The 19,045-nt window shown below is 36.2% G+C and overlaps 1 protein-coding gene across 1 annotated transcript in view; it reads left to right on the top strand.

Moving 5' to 3' along the window:
• The first annotated feature begins 4 nt into the window (after positions 1–4).
• GSTCD (glutathione S-transferase C-terminal domain containing) overlaps positions 5–19,045 on the top strand; it is a 135,027-nt gene continuing 115,986 nt past the window's right edge. The window contains exons 1-4 of the mRNA XM_047798527.1: positions 5–210; positions 10,053–10,492; positions 11,324–11,791; positions 17,465–17,716. Coding sequence (XP_047654483.1) covers positions 9–210; positions 10,053–10,492; positions 11,324–11,791; positions 17,465–17,716 — 1,362 coding nt within the window. The 5' untranslated portion in view covers positions 5–8. The remainder of the gene's footprint in view (positions 211–10,052; positions 10,493–11,323; positions 11,792–17,464; positions 17,717–19,045) is intronic.

Here is a 19,045-nt window from a genome sequence, read left to right as displayed (position 1 = left end):
GCCGGATTATGAATGACGGCAGGTGCTGCTGTTTTCCCGGCGCTGCTTCTGTTGTTTTCTTCCCTGCCGCGTGGAGCTGCGAGCGGTCTGCGGGCGAAGACTTCCTAAAGCGACCTCGGGAAACCCGGCTCGGGCGGGGCGGGAATGCGCTGGCGGCCAGTGTTGACACGCTCACGCACCCTCCCTGCCTGGCCGCGCCTCTGCGACCAGGTAAGGAGGGCGCTCGCGCCGCCGGCTCCTCAGTCCTCAAGACCCTGCAAAGACTCCTCTTTCATCCAGGGACCGGCAGGGTTGACGATGCGAAGAAGGGCGGGAAGAGTGGAGGGGTCCGGGCCCCTTCGCAATTTTTCCAGGGACAATCCCCATGGCTTCATTTACTGAAGGGGAAAGGAGCAGCTTCCAGTTGCAGCAGTCTGTTCGGTCGTTCGCCATTTGCTGCTAAGTGTAGTTAAGACCTCTTGGGTCACTCTTAACTTTTATCTTTTTTTCTACTGAGTTTTCCATTCCAGCCCTTCCTCATTGGAGAAAGCAGTAGTATGTGAATACTACCTAACAGTTGCTCCAAAGAACCCCCTTCATTTTGGGCGATTTGTTTCTGCACTACCATCAGAGTAGCGTTTCACTTTGGTTTAAACTCCTGTACAAAGTTTGGGTTTAACTTGCATGAAAATTGCTTTTACTTCAGAAACGTTTACTAATACACGTACTTCCCACACCAATTCTACTTGGTTTGGGATTAGGTGACTGTTTGTTTCAGCTTTTTAGTGACACACCCTTGGCATATGGTAATTCCCAGACTAGGGGTCCAAAGGAAGCTACAGCTGTCGACCTACACCACAGCCCTAGCAACGGGATCCTTAACCCACTGAGGCCAGGGATCAGACTAGTGTCCTCATACACACTAGTCGGATTCGTTACTGCTGAGCCACATCGGGAACTCCTTTTCCCCTTATTCCCTTTTTTTTTTTTTTTTTTTTTTTTTGCTTTTTAGGGCCACAGTCTAGGCATATGGAAGTTCCTAGGCTAGGGGTGGAATCTGAGCTATAGCCACCAGCCTAAGCCACAACAACGCAGGATCCGAGCAAAGTCTGTGACCTACACCACCACTCAGGGCAAGGTGGGATCTGCGACCCACTGATTGAATCCACATCCTATGGATACTAGTCAGATTCATTTACACTGCGCGGCAATGGGAACTCCGCCGATACTCTTAAGGTCATGATCTCTTAATGCCTGGAGCCCATTCCTTGTCATAAGTTCTTGCCAACATTTAATAATAGATCTTGTGCTAAATTATTTAAGAAAGGTAGAGTATGTTTACATTTTTCTAAGCTTATCTAGGAACAGTGTTTAAAGGAGAAAAATGCAAAAGCTGGCAAGACTAGTGGTGTGACAATATAAACATTAACCATGGCCATTTAAATATTATGAAAATAAATTCTTTGCTATAAATTCAATTGATTGATTTGCTGTTGTATTTAATAAATCCAACATTAAGCTCTGGGACTTTTTTTAACTAACTGGTGGAGAATATACTCTACTGAGATGATTGCCTTAAGCATACTCATTATTTGAAATTGTTTGAAGGCATTGTTTTAAGAGGCCTAACTTCCAAAATAAATCTGCGAGAAAGTCAGTGAGATTTGAAAAGAAATTTTTTTTTTACACTTCTGTTACCTGTTTGCTTTAAACAAAATTCGAAGTTAAACTTTTATAGTAGTGGGTTCATCAAGTGTTTTGTGGGGTTTGATTTTGCTTTTATTTTAACCCGTGTTTACTTTGTAGCTTTTGTATCCATTGCCATTTGAAATAAGAATAACGGTGTATCTAATTGGATTTTCTAACAGCAGCAATTTAGCAGACCTTGAAACTTAACAAATTCTGAGGCTAGTCAATTAAAACATCTGTAGCATATACAGTTCCTTAGCATATGTTGTTTTGTTGTTTTTATCTTCAGCTTTTTAAAGTAGCCTACTAATTTTGTTATGAGTGGTACATGGGAAACAAGGATTTAAACCATTTAGTTCATAATAAGCACAAGTATCGTTTGCTGTGGGGATTCAGTAATTATATTTCAGGCTTGCTGATGTTTCCAACACGTTAGTGTTTCATGCTCTGGATCTCTGTTAATTATGAGGTCAGTCTTAGCTGCAGCATTATGATTCTATGGCAACAGATGATTCTCTCATTCTCCAGAGAGAGGATGACACACTTCCTTTATGGCTGAAGTTATAGTAAGTTTTTTTTTTTTTTTTACTTTCAAACATTGTTTTTTTTCAATTCTTGCCCAGATATGAAAATAGCTAATTTTAATCATAGGCTTTTATCCTCTAAACCTTAACAGTATGTATCTTTACATGTAATGAGCACTGTAATAGCTTGTTTTTATTTTTTTTCTTTCCTTGTTTAATATCTAGGTATTAAATAGGTAATAAGTTGCTATCTAACTCTGTAGGGGCAAGCCTTTTTTTTTTTTTTTTTTTTTTTTGCTTTTTAGGGCTGCACCTGAGGCATATGGAGTTTCCGAGGCTAGGGGTCCAATCAGAGTTACAGCTGCCAGCCTACGCCATAGTTATAGCAATGCAGGATCCCAGCCGTGTCTGTGACCTACACCACAGCTCACAGCAATACCAGATCCTTAACTGATCGAGGCCAGGGATCAAACCCACAACCTCATGGTTCCTAGTTGGATTTGTTTCCACTGTGCCACAACAGGAACTCCAAGCCTTTCTTTTTAAATCTATATTACTAAAAGAAAATAGAATGAGGTTTGCAACCAAATATGGTTATTTTTGTCTATAAAACATGAGCTAAGTTCTAATTTTCATAATGTTGAACATTTGATGTAGTAGGAAATTTCAGTTGGTTTAAATTTAAATTTGAATCTTTAAGAAAAACATGAGTTTGTAATTTTTCATATTTGTAATCTGCTCTGAAAGATTTATTCTGTATAATATAAGCAGTGTTGAACAAAGTGTTCTTAGGGTATCACATTTATATTCTGGCATTTTGTGACTCCCTGGCTTTCAGTCTCAGTAACAAACAGATTTTTTTTCAATATTTGTTTGGAGAAAACCTTTTCAATTCAGCATGAATCCTCTACTTTTCTTGAGCAGTTTGGAGATATAAAGCATAACCAATAATTTTTTTAACACTGTCAATCGATAAGGAATTTGGGGATGAATTATAAATAAATAATAATAGTATTTATTTAGGAGCTTACTAATATGACAGGTATTATTTGGTTCTCGTAACATATCATAAATACTGTCATTACCTCATTTTGTGAATGAGAAAACTAAAGCACAGAAATGTTTTACATTGCTTGCTACTAAGTTTCCCAACCAGGATTTGAACCCAATTAGTCAGCTCCAGAGTCTAGACTCTTATCCATTACTTGGTATTTCTTGGTGTATGAATATTCTATTTGCTAAGTATATAGAATCTAGTTATGTTCCTAGGTCTCTTGACCAAATATCAATACACATCAAAATTTCTTTGTTTATTTGCAAATTCAAATGCACTTTAGTTATACTTTTTTTCAATTGACCTTACAGTGGTGACCTTGTTTCTTCATTTTAATTCATACATAATTTGCTCTTAAAATAGATTTATTTATTCGGAAGAGAAAGAATAGTGTCAAGAGTGAAGATCATGTTGTACCAAGGCTAAAGTTCTCAATAGTAGTGTCATCATAGGGATTAGTGATCTTCCTTTATGTACACGCATTCATTCATATATTCCTTGAAATAAAATCTGAGTACTACTAAGCATTGGAGATACATCAGGTAATAAGGGCTATAAAGAAAAAGAATACAGGATAAGGGGCTCGGAAATGATGAGAGTGCTTTTTCAATTCAGGTAGTCAGGAGAAACTGCTCTGAATGTTCAGAGACCTTGGTGAAATAAAGAGGCAAGCTATGCAGATATCTTTGAGAATAGAATTTGAGGCAGAGGGAATAGCAAGAATAAAATTCTTATGTGTGGAAATATTGCTGACATTTTCCCAGAACATAAGGAGAACTGGCTGGAGGGAAGCGAGCCAGAGGGAGGAGAAGTAGGAGATCAGGTCAGAAAAGGACAGCTAGAGTCACATCAGGTCCTAAAGACCATGATAGGAAATTGGGATTTCATTTCAAGTGTGCTGGGGAGCCTTTGGATGGTTGTGAGCAAAATGACATGCTTTTACTTAGGTTTTTAAAGATCACCCTGACTGTAGTTGAAGAATGAACTGTTTGTAGAGAGTGGAGGAAAACAGTTAGTGGGATTTTGCTGTAGTCTTTGTAAGAGCTAGAGATGCCCTAAATCAAGGTGATACTGGTAGAGGCGCCAAGAAATTAGATTTTGCATATATTTCAAATGTAGAAATAGTAGAGTAAGAGAGGGGGAAAAAGGAGCTGAGTGAGACTTCGGAATTATGGGCCCACACATCTCAGTAAACGGTGTTGCTATTTTATCAAGAAGGGGACTGCTTCAGGAAAGAGGAACAGATTTAGAAAAATATCCAAGTGAAGATGTCAAGTAGGATATAGGAGTCTGAAGTTCAGGGGAAATGTTGTGGCTGAGATAAATATAGGAGTCATAGACAGTATTTAAACCTCTGGCACTGTAAGTCATCTCATACAGTGCTGTTAGGGCGTGAGTTGTGACCTCCGGGTCATGGAATCAATTTAGTGAGTGTAACCAGCATTAAAAAAAATAACCCCCCGGAGTTCCCGTCGTGGTGCAGTGGTTAACGAATCCGACTAGGAACCATGAGGTTGCGGGTTCCGTCCCTGCCCTTGCTCAGTGGGTTAACGATCTGGCGTTGCCATGAGCTGCTGTGTAGGTTGCAGACGCGGCTCGGATCCTGCGTTGCTGTGGCTCTGGCGTAGGCCGGCGGCTACAGCTCCCGATTCGACCCCTAGCCTGGAAACCTCCATATGCCCCGGGAGCGGCCCAAGAAATGGCCAAAAGACAAAAAAAAAAAAAAAAAAAGACAAAAAACCCTGGAGAAGAAAGAAAAAGTGGAGTAAATTGACAGGTACATCTCATGTAGAAGGGTATTGCTTCGTGATTCTTTTGTTTCAGTTTTATTCAGTGTAGAATGACTTTCATTATAATTTCTTATTGTGTGGCATGATTAAGTTTGAAGGCCAGTAATCAAAGGTGTAAGTATAGGTTGAGAATAGGACAAAGTACTGAGTTACAGGTCACTGAGAGGTCTGAGGAGGATCCAATAAAGGGAATTAGGAAGAAATTGTCAAATTTAATCCAGTGCTGAGAATTGTCACATGAGTGGAGGTTTTCATCAAGGACAATTGCTTAGAATAACAATTTCTGATGATTTTCACTTTGGTGAGATTGTTGCTGCAATAAAATTACAAGATAGTTCAATTTATGAAGTTTGTAAGGTAGTGCTATTTGTGTTAGAAAAATACCTATTCCTTAATGTTTTCCAATAAGATCCCTTTATAAGATTCAATTAATGTTTTTGCATTGAAGTACAGTTCTTATCCATGTAATGGAAGTAAAATGTATTTTTAAGGATTGTGAGGATTAGAAGTAATGTATGATTACAGTAAAATTTACGTGATACGATTTAGAATTGTATTCTTTGTTCATTCATTTAATATAAAGCTCCTGTCGAATTCCAGGCAGAGTGATGATTTCTTGTTTTATTGCAGTTATTATTTTCTTGGTCTTAATAAATATCTTATCTATTTATCTATGTAATATTTAGTTGTCATAGATCCAGACTTGAATTTTGAGCATACTTTTTTCCAGCCTCCAGAGAAGTATGATTATTTTCAGTGTTTATTGTGTTTTTATTTTTTTAATTTTTTGTCCTTTTAGGGCTGCAACCGTGGCATATGGAGGTTCCCAGGCTAGGGATCTAATCAGAGCTGTAGCTGCTGGCCTACGCCAGAGCCACAGCAACATGGGATCCGAGCTGTATCTGCGACCTACACCGCAGCTCACGGCAACGCCAGATCCTTAACCCACTGAGTGAGGCCAGGGATCGGACCTGCAACCTCATGTTTCCTAGTCAGATTCGTTAACCACTGAGCTACGATGGGAACTCCCTATTGTGTTTTTTCTTACTCTTTCTATATACATTTGCAGAGTAACATAGTAAAATGGGTTCAGATAAAACACCTATAGAATTCATTTCCTCTTTCATGTGTTAAATATTTCATTTTATCAAAGCCAATATATGTTGATGAGAATGAGAATAAAAAAAAGTCTAAATTCTTAAACTATTAAACCTGTGACTACTGCATTTGTTTAAAAATAGCTTTGAAGATTACCAAGTAATGAAACCAAGGCTTTAATCTTTTCTTTTCACCTGTTTGTTCCCTCTGCAACATTTCCAAGCAAACTGGCCTGGTGAGGAGGAGATACACACTATATCAGCTCTATTCAGTTCCTCAAGTTTGTGGTTTTGCCTGCTGCTTTCTCACTTCATCTCAGGAGTCCCTGTGGTTGTGGCACCTCTCAAAGCTGAGAAAGAGCAAATGACATACACACTACCTCTATGCTTGGCAGGAATGTAATATGGAGTAAAAAGAGCTACGCCCCTGCTCTGTGCCTTGGAGACCCAGGGGATGATTCTATAGTATCTACCTTATTAAAGCTTGTGACATAGAAGTAGTGAAATAATGGATTCTTTAGGTAGAAATGGAGAAGAAAAAAGAAAAGAAGGGTTTTTTTTGCCTATGGTGTTTGCAAACTTTAAGCAAAAACTGTGTTCTATTTTTTTTGGAAAAATTAAAGATGTAGTACAAGCCAAAAACAGATACCAATTTCTTACTAATTTTGTAATACTTCATATTTATTTTAGAAATTACAGTAGTTCTTAATGTCGAGAAATTGCCCAGAGAGAGTAATTTTTAATTCCAAGATCATTAAGTAGCATTTTTAATCTACAAGGAAAAAAACAAACACCAACATCTATATTTAAAAACATAAATTATGTTAAGAATCAACAGCACTTTGCATTTTTTCTCAGGCATCGCGTTAATTTTTAGATATGTCCAAGGGCAGGTTATTGCTATTCTATTTTGTTGGCATTTAGCATTTATTAAGTGCTCACGGTGAAAAAAAGTTTATAGGATGTGTAAAAGTTAATTCTCAGAGTTCTGATGTGCCTCGGGAAGTGGCAAATAATTTTTGAAAATATTTCTACATATCCTAAATCAAAAGCTGTAAAATAGCATGATGTTGTTTTAGTCTTTTTGGTTTGTGTGTGTGGTGTGTGTGTGTTTTAAGTGATATGAAGACCAGTCTCTAATGACTGTTTCCCACATTGCTGGGCAAATGAGGATGTTGATTATGTTTTCTTTCAAATCCACTTCTTAGGGAAGCAGTTAGGGACTTCTTTATAGTATCCCACTGTCAGCAAAGGGAATTAAGATGATTGATAAATTAATCAGCTATAAATATACAGGGGCAAACTCTCCAAAGAGACTCTCAATTTTCTACAAAACATTGGTTTCTTTTGCCTGTGAGCTTTAACAAATGCCCTTTAATGTTTTGTTTTAAAATCAGCTCTAGGCGGGGGGGAAAAAAAACATCCAAAAGGTATTTATGTTAGCTCAGGGAGAAAATGGTTTCCATGGGTTAAAGCATTGTTACTTTCAATTTACATGGAATGATTTTCTCTTAGATGATCTTTTAACAAATCATGATGCAGATCTGTTATGTTTTAACAAAAATATAAAATACTAGTGATCACCTGCATTATCAAGAGGTTTTCCAAGACAATACTAACGATATCCCTTTGTTATAATGGATTATTAGCGCTTTAATTAAAGAAAGTTGAAGCCCAAGAAGATTAAAGAGTACTTAACTATTTTGTTTTGATTTAAAACAAACAAAAATCTAAGGAATTTAGAATATAAAGGAAATTTAGTAAATTTTAGTGCCCTAAAATTCAGAGTACACTAATATTTCAAATACACTTAAGAGTTGCATGTGTACTTTTTGAAGATTTTAAAAATAATTTTTAATAATTTAAAATAATTTTTCTCTAATATGCCATGGTCCTATCATATAGCAAATGCTTTTAAAGAGTGCCATCTAGTGTCAATTTTAGAATTTTGATTTATGGATTAGAGCATGGGGCATTTAGAACCAAGAAATGTAGAAAGCAAACATAAAGTTTTAATTGGTTAAAGTCTTAAAGATTATGACTTGAAAACACCCATCTAATAATTTGACCACAAGATTGTATTTGTATCTTTAAAATAATCAACTTTCATTCACCCATGCATTCACTCACTACTTCTTGATTATACACACACACACACACACACAGCAGGCCCTGTTTTAGGCATAGCGGTGAATAGAAAAATGTGTACTCTCAGGGAACATCCTATTAGTGAAAGACAAAATAGATACATTTTTGTATATTATAATAGTGATAAATGCTGTAAAGAAAAATGGCATAGAAGGGGATAGAAAGTTTTTTTTTCAGGGAGAATGGGAATTGGGGTTTGCAAGTTAAATACAGTAGCCTGGGACATCTCAAGAAGTTGATATTTGAGTAGATACTTGAAGGAGGTGAGGAAGTATTCTAGGCACTAGAAATATCAAGTGCAAAGGCCCTTTTGTTTAGAAGAAACAGAACAAAACAGGTCACATTTGCTGAAGCAGTGAGAAAAAGAAGAGAGGTGATGAGATGAACTCAGGCACATAGAAAGAGGATCAGATGAAAGAGATCTTTGTAGACCTTTGCAGGAGCTTTGCCTTTTCTCTGAGTGGAATGGGATCACATTAAAGGGTTTGAGCAGAGGAGAGATATTTCATTTTTAATTATCTCTCTGGCTAGCTACTATGTTGAGAATAGACTAGAGGATGGAAAGCAGGGATAGGAGACAGTTGCTGTAATTCGCAAGATAGGTGATGGTGACTTCGATCACAGTGGAAGCAGTGAAGGTGAGATGAAATAATCAAATTCTGGATATATGTAGAATGTAGTGCCAAAATAAATTTTGAGTGGATTTGTGATGGGGTTGTGAAAGAAAAGAATAATTAAGAATGACTGTCTAGGTTTGGGGCCTGACAGCTAGAAGGATGGTGATCTATTAACTGAAATGAGAAAGAAACGAGGAACAGATTTCGATTGTAGGGGGAAAATAAGGAACATGATTTTGGCCATACCTCACTTATCAACATTTAAATTATGGAGAATTTCAAATATTTTTTTCTTTTGTGTTTAGCATGTAATAGCTCATCACATATCAAAATCCAACTTAGGAGAATCCAGTTCTCAGGAAATAAATATATTCCCTCACCCACTGTTATATTTTAGGTTCATTAAACAGAGGTGGTATGGAAGGATCAGCATTGTTCAAGCTTCTCAGAGCTTTTATCCCCAGACAACCCTATGTATTCTTGGTTATTTCTTTTTCTTTTTTCTTTTTTTAAAAATTTTATTTCAATCATGTTTTTTGTTTTGTTTTATTTTTTGGCTGCACCCTAAGGAAGTTCCCAGGCCAGGGATAGAACTCACGCCACAGCAGCCACCCAAGCCACAGTAGTAACTATGCTGGATCCTTAACCCACTAGGCCACCAGGGAATTCTATCCTTCCCCCCCCCCCCCCCCCCCCCCCCCCCCCCCCCCCCGCGCGCCCTTAGTTATTTCTTAAGTCCTATCCTGTTCATCTTTTGTTCCCACCAAAGTACTTGCTTGGAAGGGTTCTGTTGAAAAGTACTTGAGCTGTGGGATGGAAATCCTGTGAAATCAGATTGTTATGATCATTATACAACTACAGATGTGATAAATTCATTTGAGTAATAAAAAATTAAAAAAAAAGAAAAAAGTACTTGAAATATGTTCATTTTAAAGGAGCTGATATAAACTCACCCTTAAGACTACTTAATTGCACAGGGTGGAAATCTTTCTTTTGAAAGCCATTGCTTCAGTCCAAGAACAAATTTTTATAGAATTATATCTGTCACAAATCCTTGCAGATTTCTAGGAAAATTTTTAAAAATATTCATCTTTTATTTTAGCTTCATAATTACTATATTCTAAGGCCTATAACCACTTCAATTTATGCTTCAGGATCTCAACGAAGGAAGAGAATGAAAGGCATTAAGAAAAGTCTTACAGAGGAATATCTGTACTTGGAATTGTCTCAACAAATAGGAGGGTACATCTTTCCTCTTCATACGTCTGTAACTTTATTTTTGTTATCATACTGTGACTGCAAAATCTTTAAAGTTTGCTTAGTTCTCACCACAGAAAGCACCGATGTCTCACTGCTTAGAAGTGTACTGTCCAAGGATGTTGAAATACATATTACTTCAAGGCAGGAGCTTCCACCAGTAGTCCAGAATTGCCGTTTACCTGCCGTGGTAGAAAGACCAGACAATTTCTGTAGAGCAGGACTTGCTGTTGTATTGAGACACATAATCCAGAAATCATATGAATCAGACCCCTCAAAGAAGGAAATTTTGGAACTTCTGGGTTTTAAGAAGACCTGCTTGAAAGCCTGTGCTGAAGTAAGTACAATATCTCTTCTCTGTTATTTAAAGCCATGAACTGATAACAGAGTCACTTGAATATTTTAACTTTCTGTTGGAAAATAAGATTTAATTTACTTTAAAAAAGTAGAGTAACCAATGAAATAGTTAAGGTAGCCCTTCATGTGTACCAATATTTCTGTGCAGTATTGAAAAAAATAAATTTAAGATTTAATTTATAAGGTTGTTTGTTTTGTCATTTCAGGGCTGCACCCACAGCATATGGAGATTCCCAGGCTAGGAGTCAAATTGGAGCTGTAGCTGCCGGCCTATGCCAGAGCCACAGCAATGCGGGATCCTTAACCCGCCGAACAAGTCCAGGGATCAAACCCACATCCTCATGGATACTAATTGGATTTGTTACCACTGAGCCACAGTGGGAACTCTAAGACATTATTTTTAGGGAATGACTTCTTTTTTACTTTAGTTTAATTATATTGAGGATTTTAAAGGGAATTTTTCATATGAACAGGAGGTCAAGTAGCAATTTTCAGAAACCCTTGGTTTTTGGGGGGCAGAAGGAGGGAAGATGGTGGTGGTGGTGTGCTATATAAAGACTTTGAAAAGCGAGGATTTATTCAGTAAGAGGATCTAGGAGGATAGAATGTATTTCAGATACAGGAATGCCAAACCTCCACTGAGGCACCGTGATGTCTCTTTTGATAGAGCCAAAAGCCTAGCACAGGGATGGTTTAACTCAAGATTTAAATTCTCTAAACCAGTCTTATTTCCCAATAAAAAAGGTATTTTTCTTCAAGCTATGTTGAAAGTAAAGGATCCTTTTATTTCTTGTTTTGTTTTGCGTCGTAGGTTAGTCAGTGGACCAGGCTATGTGAACTTACCATCCCTGTAGCTATTGAGAATTTTCTCAGAGAATCTTCTGACCAGCCCCCAACCATCCCTGCCGAAATACTAGAGCTCGAGAAAAAGCTGAGTGAGCCCGTTAGAGTGCATAACGATGACAAACTCCGGCGGCAAAAGCTGAAGCAACAAAAGGCTGCTGGGTCTGGACCTTCCCTTGCTAAGGAGAAAACAAAGAGCAAGGTGCATAGACTGGAAACTTCCGAAGCGGTGGACTCTTCATCCGCGAGCCTGGAACTGCAAGTGGCCTTATCAAAGCTCCTGGTACAGGAGGAGTCAGCTCCTGCCAATAGGGAGCCTTCTCACATCAGAAAAACAAAAGCCTCTGACCTTCCACCTCTGGAGCATGTGTTTGCAGAAGGCCTTTACTTCACTTTGGCAGATATTGTGCTCTTGCCCTGTATCCATCACTTTTTGGTAAGGCTTATCAGGCGTGGATATCTGACTACAAGTTTCCATCTGTAAAATTGATGAGGTTTGAATCTCTATTCCATTTCTTACTATCATTATGCTCCTTGGCCAGTTATTAATATGTCTCCATTTTCTTATCTGTAAAATAGAGATAGTAGTACCCATCTAATAGGGATCAACATGAGGAATAACTGATAATTTGTGTAAGAAGTGAACAGTGATTGGCACATAGTTGCTTTCAATAAATGTTAGTAATTATTTTGACTTAGTTTCGAGTTGCTAAAATGTTAGCAATTGTTATGACTATTAATTTTAAATTGCTTTTGTGATTCTTTTCTACTATTAGAGGTTCTAGTATTAAAATAGTAAAAACCCTTGTCAGCTTTATTTTATAAGTAGTCACTTCAAATACTGATTTCATTTTCTTAGATATTATAACTTAGAAGTATTTTTCCTTCATTTCAGTGATTCACCATTACATTACATAACTGGTAATACTATTCAATATTGTAAGAGATTATAAGTGGAGTAGTTTTCTTTCCTAGTTCAGGTACATATGCATGTATATAGTTTTTTTTTTTTCTGTCTCTGGAGGAAAAAATAACAAGGTAAAAATAATAGCAGAATATTATTACAGCGTATGGGAAGCCAGAGCTCTCTGCAACTTCCCAATTAGCTTTCCAGAGCTGCATTTTTCTTGCTTTGAAGCATTTCAGCCTTCCCTTACTAAGAAATCAGATATCAGATTTTAATCTGATTATATATCACCAACACTTCAGGTATTTCCATTGATAGATAAGAAAAAGTTTCTAATGAAAATCTATGTATTTGGAGACCAGTGCTTCACTAATAAGGTAGTATTAATCAATTGGTATTTTCTTAAAGAACATTCTCTTTTTTTCAAAGTGGAAGCAAAACAATTGGAAATCAAAATAACTTCAGAGTCAAAGGATGTGAAAAAAGATTTAGGAATCATTTAGATGTTAATTAGTCTTGTAAATGTTATATGTATTCATATTGTCTGTGGAGCTGGATGGTAAGAAAACAGATTTTTTTTTTCTCTAAATTTCTAAATTCTCTTGTCTCTGACTCCTCCCACCCCTGCCACCATCCTTATCGACTTCAGCCATTAGAGCAGTCATTTGATACATATTATGAAATACCGTTGGTGTTTACGGCTTCTTAGTCTTCTTGGATAACTATTTGTTCCTAATTTCATAAAAAATGAATCAAAGTGGAAGAACCATTAATTCATTCACTTGACAAATTTATTGAAAGCCTACTGTATGTATCACCCACTGCTATATGCAGTAGGAATTCAGAGATGAACAAGACAGATACGATCCCAGCCCTTTTGGAATTAATATTCTAGTAGAAATAGAAGAATAAGGAGGATAGAAATGAACAAGCAGTCAAATAATATATATTTAAATAATGGTAAGTGGTACAAAAAAAAAAGATGATAGAGAAAACTTGAGTATTTGCTTGCAAATGCAACAAAGCATAAAAAAATGGATTCACATGCATAAAGGTGATTTTTATTTCATTTATTTTTTATTTAATTTTAATTTTTTTATTTATGGCCATACCCATGACATATGGAAGTTCCCAGGCCAGGGGCTGAATCCAAGCCACAACTGTGACCTATGAAGCATCTGCAATAATGCCAGATCCTATAACCCACAGTGCTGGGCCAGGGATCAAACCCAAGCCTCTGCAGTGACTTGAGCTGCTGCAATCAGATTCTTAGCCCATTGTGCCAAAGCGGTAACTGCAAAGGTGAGTTTTAGATCATTATCCAGATATCCACCTTCAGCCACTTTGCATTTGATTTTAGCTTAATTTAAATATTACTTACCTGATTAGAATCAATTGAGATGGAGGTATTCCTAAGAGAATTTTTTTTCCTTTTTTAATCAAATGGGACATCAAGCTGACCACTGTTGAGTACATCTACCTAATACAATTAAGGAACTCTGTTTCTGTCTCAGTTTAAATTGGAAAACTTGCACACTCAGCCTTTTCTATTACATGTATTTGTGATTAAATTCCTCTCTTTTGACATTTATATGTAAACTAATTCGCTAAATATTTTCCTTTGTTTGTTTGTATTTTTCCTGGATCATCACATTTTCTTTCAGGAATTAATCTTCCTTTGCCAAAACCTTGATGTTATTTCTGTTATATTTATTTTCCTCTTGTAAGTCATCTTGGGTAATGAGGCAGCTGTTTTAGTTTGAATGGTGGCTATGATGCTTAGCCTTTATACTAACACACACACACATTGAGGTGATGGTGTAGCAGTCCAAATGATCAGAATCGAGGTCAAGTTCATAATGAGGAATGAAGGTCAAGTTACTAGGTTTGGATCAGAAACACAGAACTGAGTCTAGGGCCAAAATATTTAGCCACAGAAATAAGATCAGGAATATGAAAGGGCGGTCAGTTTTGCTAATTCAAGGTTTGATTTGCCCGGGGTCAAAAGTAAAAGAGTTAGGGAAAATACCCAGTTTCCCTCAACAGAATAAAGCCAAATATGCAAAACAGTAGCAGGGAGGAGGCTGAAGTGGTCTGTCTAAACCTCTGTTCCAAGCTCCTTTCATTTTCATAGGCTGTTAGTTTGCATGGTAACCCCTGATCACGCAGCACTTCCTCCTGGAAGGTGTCCAGGAAACCCTCTCCTCTGGAAAGTGTTAGGAATTGATAGATATATGACCGGGTCGCTTAGCCATAAAGCAGAAATTGACAGAATCAACTGTAATAATTTTTTTAAAGGGATAAATTAAAATGCACACTTCTTATGATTCTCCACTTCCCTTCAATGTAATTGCTAGAATCTTTAGTATACAGAAAAGCAAGCAGATGGGAGAAATAACAATGAATAGCCATATTAAGGCAAAATCATGCTGCTCTGGTACCAAAAAATTTTGTAGTTATTTTTAAAGCACTACTAGTAAACAGGTACACTTGATAGAACTATTTAAAGATTATTCCACTCTTGGAAGACAGGGTTGGCATTTTATGAAATATTTTTGTAACTTGAACATTTATGATTTAACATGCTATATATTAATATCTAATGCTTTGAATTTAGTTTTTCAAAAGTATGAAATTTATTGCTAAAGTAAAATCATTGCAGAAAGGAATTTTTGAGCAAAAAAATACCTATGTTAAATACCTCTTTAAATGTTCCCATTGGCATGAAATTGAGAATAAAATGGGAATCTCACTATTGACTGGCATATTGCAAAATTCATGGATGTCATGGTTAACTTATATTTTCCATATCCTATCCTATGTCTTAGGTCTTAAAAAACTTTCAGTTCTAACTCACCAGTTGTAGACTGTATAAGTCAAAAACACAAAATTGTTTTAGATAGGTTGTTTACTATTTTTAATACTGCTTACACTGCTCACCTAAACATTTGTCAGTTATAACGTAGTTTATATAACAGTTATATAACAGTTATAACAGTTTCTGAAAGAGTAGACCTGACTAAGGAAATGACATAAAGGAATTACAAAATACTTTATATATGATAAATGGTTGAAAAGTAATGCTATAGAGGAGGAGGTATTTTGAATAGGTGTAGTATCTTCTCTTTTTATTCACAGTTTTTCTGTCCCATATTATAATTAACTACAAAGCTACTAGGATTTCATTTTGTGATCTTGATAGCAATATATATTTATGTGTGTGTGTGTGTGTGTATTCACTATTATTTTAGGAATAAATGTCTTATTTTCTTGTCCTTAAGTAACTGATATTTATAATGGTTTTGATCTTATCAGCCAGATCATATTTTAAAAACTCATTTCTTAGAAACAAATTTAATTTTCATCTCACACATTTTCCATTAGCCTCTTCTTTAAATATGTCTTCTCACGTGTAATGAATGTGGTGCATTATCTCCTGAGCTCTCTGGATATTAGCAAAGCACCCTGGCATGTTGATTAAATGGGATGACCTGTCATGCCTAGTACAAGTTCTCAATTTTTTAAAACATGAATTATTGTTACTTAATCACAACTTCTTTCAAAAGAAGGAAAGATGCCATATGCATATAACAAATACGAATAAATCACTACCAAGGGGCATAAAGGAAAGGTGAAGAAAAGAGAATATTTCTTATTTAATTAATTTGTCATGGCTTAAAGCTCAATTCCCTCAGCACATAATCTATTTCAAAGCAATTAAGTATTTTGATGAGAATTAGAAACTTTCTGGCTCCCAGGGTACCCTTTAGACATTATTTTTCAAACTTTTTTACTTTTACAGTAAATAATTCATTTTACAGTGATTCAGCATACAAATAAATTCATATCACATGTATAAACTATATACTTATAAACACAAAATAACTCACATTATTGCATGCTATGTATTCTGATATTTTCTATTTTATTTCATTAAAAAAAAAAACCCTACTGTATTGATTTTAAAACCTCCTGATGGGTAATAGACAGCAGCTTGAAAAATACTAATTCAGGGGATTATACTTTGAGGGCAATAAATGGTTCCTTGATCATTTGTTCAGAGTATTTTTTTGCAAGGCAATGTTTTAAATGCTTGTATATACAAAAAGAGTTAGATGGAAATCATGTTCTTATAATCGATTCTCATTTAATGTCAAAGTCCAGTTAAGGTAAACTATATATACATGTGAATTTTTCATTAATTTTTGGCCTTTCTGGCTCCTGTTTTGACACTGAGTATTGCTAGATATATTTGTAGAGATTTTCTTTGTCTTGACCTTTTTATCTGTTTATAATCATAAGTCATCATTTGTAACATAACTGTTTCTATAGAAACAATATTCAGTGTCTCACAAAGATGCAAGAACATTCCAATTTTTTTTTTTTTGTCTTTTTGCTATTTCTTTGGGCCGCTCCCACGGCATATGGAGGTTCCCAGGCTAGGGGTCTAATCGGAGCTGAGGTCTCCAGCCTACGCCAGAGCCACAGCAACACAGGATCCGAGCCGCGTCTGCAACCTACACCACAGCTCAAGGCAACGCCGGATCCTTAACCCACTGAGCAAGGGCAGGGACCGAACCCGCAACCTCATGGTTCCTAGTCGGATTCGTTAACCACTGCGCCAGGACGGGAACTCCGAACATTCCAATTTTAAAGAAATTGAAGTTTGGTGGTGATGCTAGGGAGAAAGCATCTGACAAAAAAAAAAACCCAGATAAATATTTACTTCAGGGGTAATAGTTTTAAATGTTTCTAATTTGAATAAATAAAAGCCTTACTTTAAATGCTGCATCATAATAAAAACAAACTACTGATGAATGCAAGTAGATGGATCAGTATCAAAATCATATTGCTAAGTGAGAAAGGCCACATTTTCTGATTCCATTTATGTAAAATTCTAGAAAAGGTAAAATTATACACATAAAAACCAGATCAGCGATTTCCTGCAGCTGACTGGGAGCAGAGATTAACGGCAAATGGTCACAGGGAACTTTTTGGTGTGACATTGGGTGTCCCAGTACTGGATTACAGTGGTAGTTACACAACTGTATAAATTTACTAAAACTTGTTCTTTGAACTGTATACAGAAAATGTGTAAATTTTGTGGTATCGAAAGTTAACTCAAAAAAAAAAAAAGTTACCTCAACCAGCTCTCATAAACAAAAAAATATGTAATAATGTGTTTGTTCTTTTTCTGCCTAGGTAATTATCTGCAAGAAACTTCCTGAAAAGCTGGTAGAATTTCCACTGCTGGCTGCCTGGTACCGGAGGATTCAGGAAGTGCCAAGAGTTAAAACAGCAGCTTCTCAGTGTGGGATCCAATTTCTCCATTTGCCAGAGTTGCAGACCTCCTCAAATGAATGGCATCCGAACTTAGATGAGGTCCCATGTGTAGAAGAGCAAAATGATTCTTCATTTATAGGAGGACCGAGACCCACTATGACCAAGTTAATGGTACTTAAATTGTTTTCATTAAAATTTTGTTTGAAAGCTTCCATGTAATAATGTTGCAGAGCATTCTATCCCAATTTGTAATCATCTATTCACATTTTTGTTATAGATTTTATTTATATCACTCTTGACCAATTAATATTTCTGTTAGTCTTCTGCATTTAAGTAAAATATAGTAAATTAAAGATCTTAAACATTATGTCTTTGGAGCCAAATAAGTCAGAATATATATTTTTTAAAAGTATTTTTTTCTCAGAGTTCCCTGATGGCTCAGTGGGTTAAGGATCTGGCACTGTCACTGCTGTGGCTCAAGTTGCTGCTGTGGCATGGGTTCGATCTCTGACCCAGGAACTTTCACATGCTTCAGGCACAGCTCTCCCTGCCCCCAAAAGATATTTTTCTCAAAACTTTTTTCCTTAGATTCAAGACACCAAAGTCATATCATAGCTGGTCAACTTTATTGTTTTAACCTGATGTTTTTCTGTTGCAAGGATTTGGTCTCAGTTTTTAAATTTTGAGGTGGTAATTTGAATTAAACAATATGAAGATGATTATCTCAATTTACTAAGTTTTTGTCTAAATTTAAGTTTTTTTAATTCTTTGAATTGTTTTTATTTTTTGAGCTTAATGACTTTTTATATAATAAGAACATATCTGATTTATTTTTCTCTCTTTTCAACATACTTTGTTTCTAATAGTACTAATTGTAAAAGTTTTGCCAATAGTCTTGCCTTTCACTCTCATTCAAAACAATCTGCCCCTCATCACTAATGCTAAGCTTTGTTAGCCTAGTGATGAACCAGTGAAGCAGGATAGTATAGTTGATTGTAGAAGATACCAAGGTAGGTCCAAAATGTGCTGTATCTGATCAGACGGTTATACGGTTTAGCGATCTCTCATTTACCTCTTGAGTGTTTTCATTTTTGTTTTTAATAAGTGTCAGGAGAGTAATCATTGTATTAAAACACTAATTTTTAAAATTTCAACAAATCATTTATCTGTGCTTTTAATTCATACTTATGCAGAGTCTTAGAAAAAAGATTGGTAATTCAGATTTTTCTGCTTCTGCTTTTCCAACAATAAAATGACTTTAGGAAAGATAATTGCATTTGATACATTTAACAATATCTATAAACACACAGAGAGAACTGAAATTTAAATTCAGAAAAAAGTTACACTGTTCTAAAAGTAAACCCTTTTGTAATAATATAAAAAAATATGAAGGGAGTTCCTGTTGTGGCGCAGTAGTTAACGAATCCGACTAGGAACCATGAGGTTGCGGGTTCGGTCCCTGCCCTTGCTCAGTGGGTTAAGGATCCGGCGTTGCCTTGA

This window comes from Phacochoerus africanus, chromosome 10 (genome assembly GCF_016906955.1).
Source record: "Phacochoerus africanus isolate WHEZ1 chromosome 10, ROS_Pafr_v1, whole genome shotgun sequence".
NCBI lineage: Eukaryota > Metazoa > Chordata > Mammalia > Artiodactyla > Suidae > Phacochoerus > Phacochoerus africanus.
Note: the sequence above shows the minus strand (reverse complement) of the source record. Positions and strands in the feature narration are given on the sequence as shown.